The following is a 15,953-nucleotide window of genomic DNA, read 5'->3' as shown; positions in this document are numbered from 1 at the left end:
TTTTTGTCAACAATGTCAGCTATGAATGTATTGCGTTAACAATTATGATAGATTTTTCACTGATAAGAACATTACTTTGATACACTTGTTAGCCTATCAAATGTATTTCCGTATAAACATTCAAGAATATTAACATTTTTTTGATTTATTTTACAGTATTAACAATAAGCTATTTTATTAAATATTATCCGTCCTTTTTTATAGCCATTACTAGGCTTTCATTGGGTCACGTCTCAGAACATGGCTATGTTGACTGTACGGCTAGTTATTGTACAGAATTTACTCCAAATCATATTCTATATGGAAGCCTCTGTTTATTACTATTTCCTAAATATTAACGCTAACTACAACTGTATGTAAGTTGATGATTTACAGCTCATAGCATTCAACCCATCGAGTTAACAGTAAAATGTTTAAAAGCTTTTAATATAAATAATGTGAATTATAATACAGAATATAGAAAACTACCGCTTGAATATCGATGTGTTATGTATTATATGCTAATATCCATGTTTAATCTGTAAACTTAATTGTACAATATGCAACTATTTTCTGCTTTATATGTTTATTTATATATTTTATTGCGCTCTCCCTTGTACTCTTTTTTCTTCTTTTCTCTCTTCCCTACTCTCTCTCTCTCTCTCTCTCTCTCTCTCTCTCTCTCTCTCTTGTGATGTTTAGTAATTGCTACTCGTTTTTCCCTTAGAATTAAAACCCGAATTTACAAAGAAACTAACAAATATTAAAGTGAAAGAAAAAGAAAAGGCTGTTTTAATATGTGAATTGTCAAAGGAAAACACAAAAGTCACATGGAAAAAGAATGGCAAAGAAATCAAAAGTGATAATCACTTGAAGATTGTTGCCGATATGAAGGTTCATCAATTGATTATAGAAAATGTCACTTTGGAAGATATAGGAGAATATTCTTGTGTGGCAGGTGATGTGTCTACATCAGCCACATTGTCTGTAGAAGGTACGCTTGTTTATTTATTAGAAGCAATCAGTTTATTGCAAAGAAATGTTTTGAATTTTTTTCGTGTATGTATCTGCTTCTAATTAGAGATCAAATTTCCAGCCAAAATTTCATAAGTTAGAGACTATTTGAAGGAGTGAAATTTGTTACACTTTTGTATCATTTATGCTGTAGAGATGGTTCAGATTTATTTATGCTCTGCAGGAATGCCTACTGTAGGAGTTGCTGTTGTTTTGTTAACCCACGAATTTGTTTGCTTAGTCTTCAATGTGACAACAGTATTGTTTGTCGGCTATGGAATATACTGTGCTATGATTTTTTATGGCTTTCGCTGATAAGAGCATTAATTTGAGGCACTTGTCATTCGACGTAGGAACAATTACGTTGTTTTCCGTTCGATATCAATATTGACAATAAGCTAGGCAATTAAATATCTGTTTGTTGTTATGAAAATGTTCGTTGGGCCGACTTTCCGAATAACTGTCACGAAAGCATCAATTTTTTTTATATGTTATTTTGGGATTTTTGACATTCCATAGTATCCTACACTGCAAAAGAAATATAAATCATTAAAAAAAAAAAATTCTTTTTAAAATCTGTTTTGTAAATCATGCTTCTTTCACAATAGCAGTCACGATTAAGATGATTATTTTATTTCTGTTATTTTTCATAATTTTACTGTATTCCACATTTTGAAGCACTTATAATTCTCTTTTCGACAAAAAGGATAATCTTAACCCCCACATCTCCTCCCCTTTCATCATACCCTTTGCAATTAAAATAATTTTTTTACAGTGTGGCAAAAGCGTGAAAACTGAAGTAACCTGGAGGTGAAGAAATATACACGTATTAAATGTAGTTTCTTTACGTTTTGTGCCGTATAGAAAACGGGTATTTGTTCTTTATAAAATGGCACACATGTAAAGAAAAAAAACCAACAAAATATATTCATTTTAATCATGAAAGGTACGATGATGGGAAAGGAGGGATTAAGAATTTTTTTAATGTGAATCACAAGTGTTTCAGAATGTCTAATACTATAACATGACAGAAAATAATGATCACGCAAAAACAATTCATTTTAATTGTGGCAGCTATAGCGCAGACACGATTAATGGCGGTAGTGGGGAAGATGGCTGAGACATTTGACAAACGTGGATTTTGAATGACTTTCGCAAAAGCGATTTACAATTGCTTTGTAGTATAAGATAGTATAAAATATTTATAAAATCCAGAAAAAAATAACAAGAAATCCCATTTGATTCATGACAGTTATTCTGAAAGTCCACTGTTTATTTTTCTATAACGCATTGAAAGTATATGCGCATGCAGCCAAATATTTAGACTTGTTTACGAAATAATATCTATATGATTATATATTATTAACTATTCGACTATACGTTGTTCACTATATGACTAATATATATTGTCAACTATATATTTATTACGCTACCATCTCTGATTGCGTCTCATTGATAAAAGTAATGTTGTGATAGACTTGTTACTTTATCAAGTTTAATTCAGCATACATATTGAAGACATAGTAACACTGCTGTTTGATGTTAATATCTCCCATAAGTTACTTAATAATATAATACATATCTGTTTATAGTCATTGCAAGATTTTCTTGAAGTTCCATGTGCGTCTGTTATTTGTAGTTAACATCGAAGAGTTTAGTTTCTTTACAAAATATTAGTTGTACAGCAATTTATTTTACTGTATTTATTTTACAAGATTATCCTTTTAGAATATTTCCTAAACATTAAAGCTACTGTTAACAATATGTGTAACTCATAACATTTGTATCCTGCATCGAGTTAATATTAAGATGTTTAGAATTTTTTAATGTATTTGATACGAAATATAATGCAAAAAAATAGAAGATAGTTCCTGCTTGAATATTGTGTTATATCAATATTTGTATTTCACTTGTCGAATATGTTGCTAATTTTTTGTTCCAAATCCTTTGCATGTTCTTTTTATACCATATTAATCTGTTTTGCTTTTCTCTCTTTCTCTCTCTCTCTCTCTCTCTCTCTCTCTCTCTCTCTCTCTCTCTCTCTCTCTTTCTCTCTCTCTCTCTCTCTCTCTCTTTCTCTCTCTCCCTCTGTCATTTTCTCACAATCTTTACCTCTGTCTTTATCTCCCTTGTGACCATGTGATGCTTGGTAATTGTTGCTCGTCTTTCCTTAGAAATAAAACCTAAATTCACAAAGAAATTAGCAAATGTTAACGTGAAAGAAAAAGAAAAGGCTGTTTTACTATGTGAATTGTCGAAGGAAAATACAAAAGTCACATGGAAAAAGAATGGCAAAGAAATCAAAAGTGATAGTCACTTGAAGATTGTTGCCGATATGAAGGTTCACCGAGTGATTATTGAAAATGTTACATTGGAAGATATAGGAAAATATTCTTGTGCGACAGGTGATGTGTCTACATCAGCAACATTATCTGTGGAAGGTATGCTTGTTTGCATATTCGAATTAGTTCTTTGCAGAGAAATGTTTTAAATATTTTGCCATATCCATTGGGACCTTTTACTACCCAATAGAATAATTTTCAGCAATATTCCACAAGTTAAGAGAAATTCTTGAGAAAATGAAACTAGTTATTTGTGCTAGATTGACAATATATTACTTATCATACATGTGAAGGTAATTTAAATATATTTGTACCCTGCAGAACTGCCTGCTGTGGGAGAGCCTGACACTAGTGAATGTGTCACTTTTTATGGCGCCAATGTATTTGTCTGGTAATGTCATATTATAAACCATGCCAATTTGTTTGCTTACATTTCAATATTACAGCAATATTGCTTGACAACTATGAATGCATTGCGTTACAAATCGGGATAGACTTTCGCTTTTAAGAGCATTCCTTTGAACTCACTTGCTAGCTTTTAAAATGTAATTTGTTTCATACCTTCAAAGTTTTATTTCCCTTTTGTTGTTTTTCTTTTACAATATTCCGAATATTTGATTGAATATTATATATCTTTTGGTAGCCATTACTAGGTTTGCTCCAGGTTACATTGGCGAATATGTCCATGCTAATTATACATAAAGTTATTTATTGTAGAGAATCTATTCTAATCGATATTCTATATAAATACATCCATATTTCCTAAATATTAACGTTATCTGTTTCTGTGGGTGTAGCACTTTCAAAACCTATGGCATCCTGCATCGAGTTAACTGTGGAATGTTTGGAAACACTCACTAAAAATTATATGAAATATAACATAAAATGTGTAGTGTATGACTAGTATTCATGTGTTTGACTTGTAAACCAAGTTCTAGAATATGTAGCTACATATATATAGAGAGAGATATAGATATACGTATAGATGTATTTGTGTTTTCTTTTTTCTGTGTTTCCCTCTCTCCCACTTGATCACGTGATGCATGATAACTGTTGCTCCTTTTCCCCTAGAAATAAAACCTGAATTTACAAAGAAATTAGTAAATATTAAAGTGAAAGAGAAAGAGAAGGCTGTTTTACTATGTGAATTGTCAAAGGAAAACACAAAAGTCATTTGGAAAAAGAATGGCAAAGAAATCAGAAGTGATAGTCACTTGAAAATTGTTGCCGATATGAAGGTTCATCAACTGATTATTGAGAATGTTACTTTGGAAGATACAGGAGAATATTCCTGTGTGGCAGGTGATGTGTCTACATCAGCCACATTATCTGTGGAAGGTATGGTTGCTTGCATATTAAAATTAGTTGTTTTTCGGTAAATATATTGAATTTCTATTGGCACTTATTATTATTTGCAAGATGGCGAGCTGGCAAAATCGTTAGCACGCCGGACGATATGCTTAGCGACATTTAGTCCGTCTTTATGTTCTGAGTTCAAATTCTGCCGAGGTCAAAATTGTCTTTCATTCTTCTAGTGTCGATGAAATATGTACCAATCAAGCACTGAAGAGGATATAATCAATTAACCCAGTCTCCGAAAATTTCAGGCCATGCGCCTTTCGTAGAAAGGATTATTATTATTAGCAAATCAATATGATAAAATCGTGATTTGGTTGCTTGTTTCACGGAGATCGTATCGTTGCTGGACTTTTCTTTGTGTGGGGGTAAGGGGAAGCTGTGTATAGATATTCTACACTAAAGCAAACTCATGACCTTTAACTTTAATATTTATTGCCGGACATAATACACGTGATGCTGGCTATTTACAATGAAAAATATTAGTAATTGCCGACTGGGATGAGAGAAAAATTGCACGTAGCCGTAGAAGCTACTTATGGAATATCGTGTGAATGTTCAGAATCGGTCTGTTCGAGTAACTAGCCATCTGAACGAAAGTCCGAAGCTGTCTGTTCAAATGCCGGAAGTTTTCTGCTTGGCAAGAGGTGAGGCGTGTGAATCAGCAGGCTGCCGTCAACATTCTGCCTGGTGAATTAGGCGCCAGTCGGTTTATATAGATCGACAAGTGGGTAAATTCTAGAACATCTAAGCAAGACATATCACGTCACAGCTTCATACTGAATGGTCAGTTTATAAATCAATCACATGAAACTGTGTAGGCCACTAGTGGTGCAGCGGTTGAGGTTCGAATCTCTGCTGCAATAATTTCAAGTAATATATTGTTAACGTAACTAAGAATTCATGGGGAAAACTTGTAAGTTGTGATAATTAATAATTTCTATATTATACATGTAAAGGTGATTCATATTTATTTATACCCTGCAGAAATACCTGCTGTAGGAGAGCCTGACACTGGTGAGTGTGTCATTTCTTCAAGGTGCCAATGTATTTGTCTCGTGTCGTTATATTGTTAACCACACAAATTCGTTTGCTTTGGCCTCAATGTAGCAACAATATTTCTTGTCAACTATGTCAGCTATGAATGTATCGCGTTCTCATTGTGATAGACTTTCACTGATAAGAAGATTGCTTTGATACACTTGTTAGCCTATCAAATGTATTTCAGTATGAACATTCAGGAATATTAACATTTTTTTCTTTTTCTTTTGGTTTATAGTATTAACAATAAGGTAGTTTATTAACTATTACTTATCTTTTTGTAGCCATTACTAGGCTTTCATCGGGTTACGTTATTGTACAGAATTTATTCCAAATGATATTCTATATGTATTACTATTTCCTAAATATTGACGTTATCTGTAACTATGTGTAAGTTGATGATTTACAAGTTATAACATTCAACCCATCGAGTTAAAAGTAGAATGTTTTAAAACTTTTAATACAGATAATATAAATTATAATATAGAATATAGAAGAAAACTGCTGCTTGAATATCGATGTGTTGTGTATTATATGCTAATATCTATGTGCTTGACTTGTAAACTTAATTGTTGAATACGAGGTCTGATCAATAAGTATCCGGACTGTTGCCATACTAACGAAACTAAAGCATGGAGAGTAAATCTGCTTTCCACAGATTAACCTTGAACTCTGCTGTGCATGTGCACTAAGTTTTAACGTTCTATCTCACTATCGTTGCTTATAGTAGTGCTTGGAAGGAAAGTGTATAGCGTGTGATCGTCGCATTGACTACGGTAGAGAAAGTTGTCATGGAGATACCTGCTCACAGGCCTATGCAAAATTGCATAAAGTGTATGAGGAGTAGTGTATGAGCCGCACACACGTGTACAGTGGTTCAGACGTTTCCATAATGGCCGAAAAATGTCGATATTGACGGTCGTTCTGGGAGACCCCCAACCAGCAGAACTGAAAAAATCATCGCGGATGTGTGTGCAACTGTGAAGGGAAATAGTTGAATCACCATCCGTGAGCTATCAGAGGATGTGCAGATTAGTTCGGTTCAATTTCAGTCCATTATCACTGAAGATTTGGGTATGAGATGCTGGTCTGCCAAGTTTGTGCAAAAACTTCTTTTCTGCTGACCAAAAAGACACTCGTGTTTCACTTGCACAAGATCTCTTTGATTGTGTCGAGAACGATGAAAACTTTTTGTAAACTTTGCGTAAGCCTCTGAGCAAGTATCGCCAACTTTTGGCAAAATTTGATGCAGATTCTCTGCTCAACTTCCTCTGTCATGGTCAATGCGACGATCACACGCTACACACCTTTCTTCGAAGCACTGCTGTAAGCAGTGGAAGTGAGCTACAACGTTAATACTTAGTGCGCATGCACAGCAGAGTTCAAGTGGCTTTACTATGTGTGCTTTAGTTTCGTTACTGTGGCGACAGTCCTGATACTTATTGATCAGACCACGTACATAGCTATTTTCTGCTTCAAAACTTTTTGTATATTCTTTGTTAGTCATATTGCTTTTTGTTACTCTCTCTGTCTCTCTCTTTCCCTTTCTCCCTTGTGACCACGTGATGCTTGGTAACTTGCTTGTTTTCCATCTAGAATTAAAACCTGAATTCACAAAGAAATTAAAAAACATTAAAGTGAAAGAGAAAGAAAAGGCTGTTTTAATATGTGAATTGTCAAAGGAAGACATTAAAGTTACATGGAAAAAGAATGGCAAAGAAATCAAAAGTGATAATCATTTGAAGATTGTTGTCGATAAGAAGGTTCACCAACTGATTATCGATAATGCTAATTTACAAGATATAGGAGAATATTCTTGTGTAGCAGGTGATGTGTCTACATCAGCCACATTATCTGTGGAAGGTATGCTTATTTGTATATTAGAAGTAATTATTTGGGGAGAAGTGTTTTGAATTGTTTTGTCATGAACGTGAATAACGTTTACTATTAATAAACCTAATTTTCAAATATATTTCGGCGATGTGTATATGAAATTGAGAAAATTTGTTAGATATGGCTGCAATGTGATAACTATTGTGTTTCAACCATAAATGTATCTGATTGGCTTTCATTGTTAAGTGCATTGCTTTGATACACTTAGCCTAGTGTTGTAATTCTGGTATACACACGGAAAAAACAGTAACATAAATTTTCATTTTAAAATATTTACAATATTGTTGGTAATTAGTTACTGCATTTTTTTTTTTGTAGCCATTCAGACTTTTATGAATGTGTGCTTATATGTTCTTTAGTTATCAAGTGCTTTAATTTCTTCATGAAATATTAAGTATATGGTAATATATTCTATGAAATTTATTCTAAATGATTCTATATGAAACTTGGTGATATTTCCTGAATATTAAAGAAACACATGACTCAATATGTTTCATTCTGCATATTGCATCCTATATCATGTTAACTGTAGACTATAAAATATTGGGAAGTATGATACAAATTAAGAAAATAATTACTTCTTGATTGTCATTGTATAGTGTGTTGTGTCTGTTATATTCATGTTTGAGTTGTAAAACTAATTTTGTAAACAGCTGCTTTATGCCTCAAAATATTTTGCATGTTCTGTCTGTCTGTCTGTCTCTCTCTCTTTCTCTTTCATCTCCATGTTGTATCTGGTAATTGTTGCTTGTCTTTTCTTAGAAATAAAACCTGAATTTACAAAGAAATTAGAAAATATTAAAGTGAAAGAGAAAGAAAAGGCTGTTTTACTGTGTGAATTGTCGAAGGAAAACATTAAAGTCACATGGAAAAAGAATGGCAAAGAAATCAAAAGTGATAATCACTTGAAGATTGTTGCCGATATGAAGGTTCATCAACTGATAATTGAAAACGTTACTTTGCAAGATATAGGAGAATATTCTTGTGTGGCAGGTGATGTGTCTACATCAGCCACATTATCTGTGGAAGGTATGATTGTTTGTATATTAGAATCAGATGTTTTGGGGGGAAACGTTTTGAACTTTTTGTCACATGAATCAGTAAATGTTATTCATCAGATGGTTTTCTCCATTATTTCCAAAGTGTGCAAAAGATTTTTCTGAGGTAATTTTTTAAAATTATGCTAGATTTATATATACATTTTCAGGTAATTTTACTGCATGTGTTATTCCTTTGTGACACTAATTTACATGTCTAGTGTTGTTATAAATTCGTTTACTTAGGTTTCTATATGACAATATTGTTTGTCAGCTATGAGTATACTGTGCTTCCATTTGTGATAGTTTTGTCTGATAAAGAAAACATTGCTTTACATATTTGTTAGCCTTTCAAATGAAATATGGCATATACATTGAAGACACAGTGTATTGTTTTTCTTTCTTTCACAATATTTACAATAAACTAGGTAATTAAATATTACATGTCTGTCTGTAGCCTTTACAAGGTTTTCTTCAAATGACAAAGTGATAAATATATGCACATGTTATTTATAATTTATATATAATTAAAGATTATCTACAGCATGCAAACTGTACAGCTATATACAGTATAGAATTGGTTGTAAATGATATCCTATATGAAAACATTCATTTGCTGATATTTCTTAAATATTAAAACTATCTGTAACAATGTGCCTATCTCTTTGCAACATATAACATTCTGCATCAGAGATATTTCCAGTACAGATAATTAAGTTTATATAACAAAATTTTGAAGATAATTGTTGCTTGAATATTGTTAGGAAGTGTGTTGCATCTCTAATATTTATGTATTTGACTTGTAAACCTATCTATGGAATATGTAGCCACTTTATAGTTTGATATCTTTATGCTTTTTGTGCTTTTGTATGTAACATGTTTGTTCTCTTTCTTTGTCCCTCTCTTTTTCCCTTGTGATTCTGTGATGCTTAGTAATTATAACTTGTTTTCCTTTAGAACTAAAACCTGAATTTACAAAGAAATTAACTAATATTAAAGTGAAAGAAATGGAAAAAGTTGTCTTTCTGTGTGAAATATCAAAGGAAAACACAAAAGTTAAGTGGAAAAAGAATGGTACAGAAATCAAAAGTGATAGTCACTTGAAGATTGTTGCTGATAAAAAGGTTCATCAATTAATTATTGAAAATGTTACATTGCAAGATATAGGAGAATATTCTTGTGCAGCAGGTGATGTGTCTACATCAGCCACATTATCTGTGGAAGGTACGCTTGTTTGTATATTAGTAGTAGTTAGTTCATTGCAAAGAAATGCTTAGAACTTTAGTCCTTTGAATAATTAATGGTTATTAAGTATAAAAATAATTTCCACTAAAATTTCTGTAATGTAGAGAAATTATTGAGAGAAACTTATTAATTGTGCTAGGTTGGCAGTTTCTGTAAAATGGGAAGATGATTTAGATTTATTTATACCCTGTAAAACTGCTTGCATTAGAAGAGCTGGATACTGGTGAGCCATTTCTTCATGGCACTGATGTGTTTGTCATATACACATGAATGCATTTGCCTCAGCTTCAATGTGTCAATAATATCAACTATAAATGTTTTGTGTTACCGTTTCTGATAGACTTCACTCATAAAGTGTTGTTTTAATATATTTGTTAGCTTACCAATGTAAACTGGTATACAAAATAAAGTAACAGTAAAACTGCTTTACAAAATTTGCATTAAGACTGGTAACTAAATATTACACACTATTTGTAACCATCGCTAAATTTTCTTCAGATGAAAAATATGCCCATCTGTAAATTCTAGTTAATTATAAATTCTTTGCAGTGTGGAAGGTGTTTATAAGCCATTTAAAAACACACAAAAACCATTAGATTCACTTCAACATTTAAATTTAATTTTTCAAAATATTTTCATTGCTTTGAGACTACAACTTGTTCACTGACAAAATTCTGAGCAAAGTTATTAAGTATAAAAATAATTTCCACTAATATTTCTGTAATGTAGACAAATTATTGAGAGAAACTTATTAATTGTGGTAGGTTCAAAGCATGGAGTTTTGACAGTAAACAGGTCACAGTCTCAAAGTGACGAAAATACTTTGACAGATTAAATTTAAATGTTGAAGTGAATCTGACTGTTTTTATGTTTTTAAATGGCTTATAATTACCTTCCATGCTGCAATTGGTTTTGTTTCAGTACACGATCTCAGATCAGGTCACTTGCTATGCAAGTACTTCTCCATAATTTAAATTCTTTAATTTCTTTAAAAAATACTACAAGTACTGCAGTATACTCTATAGAATGTGATATTTTAAATAAAAACATTTATATGTTAATATTCACAAATCATTTGTATGTCCCTTTAAAGATATATCATGTCCTGAACTAAGTTAACTGTAGGATGTTTAGAAGAATGAATTATGATATAATACTTAACAGTTAAATTCTGCTTGAATATCAATGCATAGTACATTGTATCATTAATATTCATGTGTGTGAATATTCTACAATTACAATTATAATTGTACTTCTAATGGTAGAATGTAGCTACAAGATCCTTTGTTCTGTGTGTATAATGTTGTTCTCTTCCTATCTCTCATTTCTCACTATGTGATGTTTGGTAAAACTTGCACGTTTTTCTGTAGAAATAAAACCTGAATTTACAAAGAAATTAGCAAACATTAAAATGAAAGAGAAAGAAAAGGTTGTTTTGCTATGTGAATTGTCAAAGAAAAACATTAAAGTCACATGGAAAAAGAATGGCAAAGAAATCAAAAGTGATAGTCACTTGAAGATTGTTGCTGATATGAAGGTTCATCAATTGATTATTGAAAATGTTACTTTGGAAGATATAGGAGAATATTCTTGTGTGGCAGGTGATGTGTCTACATCAGCCACATTGTCTGTGGAAGGTACGCTTGTTTGTATATTAGAAGTAGTAGTTTGGAGGGATATATTTTAAATTCCTTGTCACTTATTTTACTAACTCTTACTAAAGATACAGCAACTGCCACCAATTTTATCATTATGTAGAAAAAGAAATACTTGAGTGGTTAGTGTGGGAGGGTCTGAATCATCTCAGTGTGTTATTCTATGGGGGTGCCAGAGTGTATATCAGCTCCTTATTTTGTTTTCCATATAACTATCTTTATTTTGGCATCAATACTACAACTATATTGTTTGTCAGTTATGAATATACCATGGTATATTTGCAATATGCTTGTTTCTGAAATGCTTCATTGTTTTGATATTTATGTAAATCTATCAAAGCTTATGTTGTTGCATAAGTTGTATCATAGATTTGATTTTTAAAATGTGCAGTGAACTTTAAAAATGCATATATATATATATATATATATACCTGCATGGAAAGCGGATGTTAAATGATAATGATGATATGTTGCTGGCACTTTATTGGTTAAGACAATGAGTATTCCAGTTGAATGGAACAGTCCCCTCATGAAATCAATGTGCAAGTGGTTGAGCCTCCACAAACACATGTACCTTTAACATTGTTATCAGAGAAATCCAGTGAGACACAATGTAACAAGGCTACAACTCACTTTTACTAGCTGAGTGGACTGGAACCACTAAGCCATGTGCCTTCACGTGTGTGCGTGTGTATAGGAAGTTAATTATATGCCCAGTCATAGAGTGACCAATGGTTTTGTATCTATGAAGCATCAAACCTTATAGACAGTTTGTCAGACTTTAATGGCTACAAGTATATAACTTCTTTTGAAATTGAAGTAAAAGACATTATGGTCAGTTAATTTTGTAAACAACAAAAATATATATTGTCCAAACCTTAGGCGGGATGGGGTTATCACCTTTAGATCAGTTCCAGTTGGCAAATCTTTTATGGCTCTAATCAATGAACAGGGAATCCCACACTTGCAGTAGGTAGTGTTTAAGATGAGGACAAGGTCTGAAGACCTCTTCTCTAGAATTTAGAAGAGTCCTTGGGTGTAGTGAGTCTTTTTGGACCGTTGCCTGCTATGGTATGCGAAACTTGCATCGCCTGCACCTGTTTATAAAGGGCTGTTCAATGAACCTCCATTTAATTGCATATGGCGTGCCTTTATCCTTGAGATGCCACATGTTGCTGGCCAGAGATGTGCTATAATGTCTTATAGTGTGTGTGTGTGTGTGTGTGTGTGTACACCAGCATTTGTATATAAATTTAAATCTACACAGTGGAAGAATATTCACAATTGAAACCTGCTATTGTTTTTAGTCTGTCTTTCTCTCACTCTCTCTGTCTACATATTTCTCTATGTATGGCATAAATATATGTACATATTTTATATATGTATATATTTAAGTGCATTTGTATGTAATATCTATGTGTCAGTATTCTGTTGAGCATTAATCCTTTACATACTGAGATACGTGCATGCATATATAAATAAACATGTATGTGCAAGTACCTTTTTTTTTTGTAAAATAGATAAAATTAGAAAATAGTCCTGTTCACAATTAAAAGTAAAACTATTCCCTGATTTTGGTACACCTGCACTGGTCTCACACATGTAGAACTTACAGAATGAGTGATATTTAATTGTCATATATATATGAGATTGCCACCAATCACTCCAATAATATGACTGTAATCTGTCTTTGGCTCTAAGAAACTTGTTTGTTAGGTGGGAATGAAAGTGCAAAATGCATCTGTACATCAAATTCTATAAAGACAAGCACTTGGATGACATAGTGTCTGAAACCAACAGCAGGTTTAAAGTGTGAGTGTTCTAAATCCATGTGGATTTACATTTATATACAAATCTTGATATATATGTATTTATATACACTAATTCATAATGATTAACTCTCTTGAGTTCATCTACCCTTTGATGAGATTTAGTCTTCATCCTGCAGGGTTGTCCAAATGTCACACTCTTCACCAAGAAAGCTTTTAGGAGTTGCGGATTTTGTCATTAACAGTCTAACTATGCACAAGTTGCACCAGCTCACATGCTTACTAATAAGAAATTACTGGTTATAAGGTATCTGATATCACACACACACACACACACATACATATATATGTGTGTGTGTGTGTGTACATATACACACATGCACACACACACACACCCACATACATACATACATACATACATACATGATGGCCGTCCACTCGTGACCGAGGAAGACCATTGCTGACATACATACATACATATCCATAAAACAAACATACAAATCTGCGCATACACTAACACCAAATACTGCACACACACACACATGCACAAATACCTAGATGATGTTGATAAAAGTTCCAATGAAGGAGCCTTGAATCTATGTTAGAGTCCGGCTCTTTCTCTATGGACAAGAAATACAGAAATGAAACTGATTGATAACATACATACATACATACATACATGTATGCTTATTGTGATCAAATGTTTGAGCTCAACTCCTCTCACAAATTGATATTGCTTGTAATGATTGCAGAGCAAGGTTAGATGAAGTGTTATTTTTAAGTATACAACACATAACCCAAACACATGACATTGTTATTGTGCATGCAACACCCTAACAACTAGGCCATGGTCCATTATATATATATGGCTGGCTGGTAATGTATTTTTCTGCAATATATGGATAATTTATCCTGTTCACGCTATTTTATTAGCATTGTCACGCGTTTGAGAAGTTAAAAATTTATTTCTGTATATATATATGTGTGTTTGTGTGTGTGTGTGTGTGTGATAAGAAGCATGCTTCCTAACCACATGGTTCTGGGTTCAGTCCCACTGCTGGCACTTTGGGTAAGTGTTTTCTACTAAAGCCTCGGGCTGACCAAAGCCTTGTGAGTGGATTTGGTAGATGGAAACTGACAGAAGCTTGTCCTATGTGTGTGTGTGTGTGTGTGTGTGTGTGTGTCTTTGTGTCTGCATTTGTCCTCCCCATCACAGCTTGACAACTGGTGTTGGCGTGTTTATGCCTCTGTAACTTAGCAGTTCGGCACCAGGATTTGATAGAATAAGTACCAGGCTTAAAAAATAAGCCTTAAGGTCGATTTGTTTGTCTAAACCCTTTCAAGGTGGTGCTCCAACATAGCTGCAGCCAAATGACTGAAAAAAAAAAGACCAAAATAATATATATATATATTATGTATACATGTTTGTGTGTGTATATATATATATATATATACATATATATATATATATATATATATATATATATATATATATATATATACTTTCATGAAGTATGTCTTTTGGGCACTTGGTAACTTTACCAGTGCTGGTAGCATATAAAAAACACCCAGTACACTCTGTGAAGTGCCTGCATTAGGAAGGGCATCCAGCTGTAGAAACCATGCCAAAACAGACATTAGAAATTAGCACAACCTGTTGGCTTGTCTGTCCCATGCTAGCATGGAGAAAAGGAAATTAAATGATGATGATGATGATGATGATGATGATGCATGTCATAAAGAATTAAATTGTAGCTATTTGTATATCACCTTATGACAGATAACATCATTAGATTATATATCATTGTGTGGTGTTCTTTAGCTCTAATGTTAGTGTGTTTCCCTTCTTAGCCAAAATTGTAACATGACTATTGCATGTAAGTCACCTGTATGTTCTATGTATGTCATATTGCTCTTTCTCTTCTTTTGTTTATGTGATGTTTGCTAATAGTAGCTCATGTTTATTCAGAAATAAAACCCGAATTTACAAAGAAATTAACAAATATTAAAGTGAAAGAAAATGTAAAAGTGGTTTTACAATGTGAATTGTCAAAAGAAAACATGAAAGTTACATGGAAGAAAAATGGCAAAGGAATGAAAACTAATAGTCACATGAAGATTGTTACTGATAAGATGGTTCACCAACTGATTATTGAAAATGTTACTTTGGAAGATATGGGAGAATATGCTTGTGTGGCAGGTGATGTGTCTACATCAGCCACATTGTCTGTGGAAGGTATGCTTATTTGTATATTAGAAGTAGTTGGTTCTTTGTGGTATAATACTTCTTTGAGGTAAAATATTCATCAAAATAATTTCCAGCAATATTGTCATACAGTTGTCATGAAAATCTTCAGGCTAACTGATATATTGTATTATTTATAAGTATGAAATGGATTTTTATTTATTTATAACTTGTAGAGCTACCTTCTAGAAGAATCAGACACTGGCAGGTGTGTCATTTCTAAATAACACCAAAGTGTATATCTTCTGTCATTTTTGTTATCTACAAAACTGTGTTTATGTTAGCTAGTGTCACACTGATACTGTTTCTCAACTATTGCTTCATTGTGATGAATTGCTGTATACCTATTTCTAATATAAAACACTACTTTGATACAC

The 15,953-nt window shown here is 32.7% G+C and overlaps 1 protein-coding gene across 1 annotated transcript in view; it reads left to right on the top strand.

Moving 5' to 3' along the window:
• The window catches only part of LOC106869541 (uncharacterized), a 502,813-nt gene that overhangs the window by 403,699 nt on the left and 83,161 nt on the right, over positions 1-15,953 (top strand). Inside the window, exons 316-324 of the mRNA XM_089360195.1 lie at positions 707-973; positions 3,168-3,434; positions 4,407-4,673; positions 5,679-5,708; positions 7,329-7,595; positions 8,388-8,654; positions 9,620-9,886; positions 11,278-11,556; positions 15,283-15,567. Of these exons, the coding sequence (XP_089216321.1) occupies positions 707-973; positions 3,168-3,434; positions 4,407-4,673; positions 5,679-5,708; positions 7,329-7,595; positions 8,388-8,654; positions 9,620-9,886; positions 11,278-11,556; positions 15,283-15,567 (2,196 nt within the window). The remainder of the gene's footprint in view (positions 1-706; positions 974-3,167; positions 3,435-4,406; positions 4,674-5,678; positions 5,709-7,328; positions 7,596-8,387; positions 8,655-9,619; positions 9,887-11,277; positions 11,557-15,282; positions 15,568-15,953) is intronic.

This window comes from Octopus bimaculoides, chromosome 1, assembly GCF_046866305.1.
Source record: "Octopus bimaculoides isolate indiv1 chromosome 1, ASM4686630v1, whole genome shotgun sequence".
Classification (NCBI taxonomy): Eukaryota; Metazoa; Mollusca; class Cephalopoda; order Octopoda; family Octopodidae; genus Octopus; species Octopus bimaculoides.
Note: the sequence above shows the minus strand (reverse complement) of the source record. Positions and strands in the feature narration are given on the sequence as shown.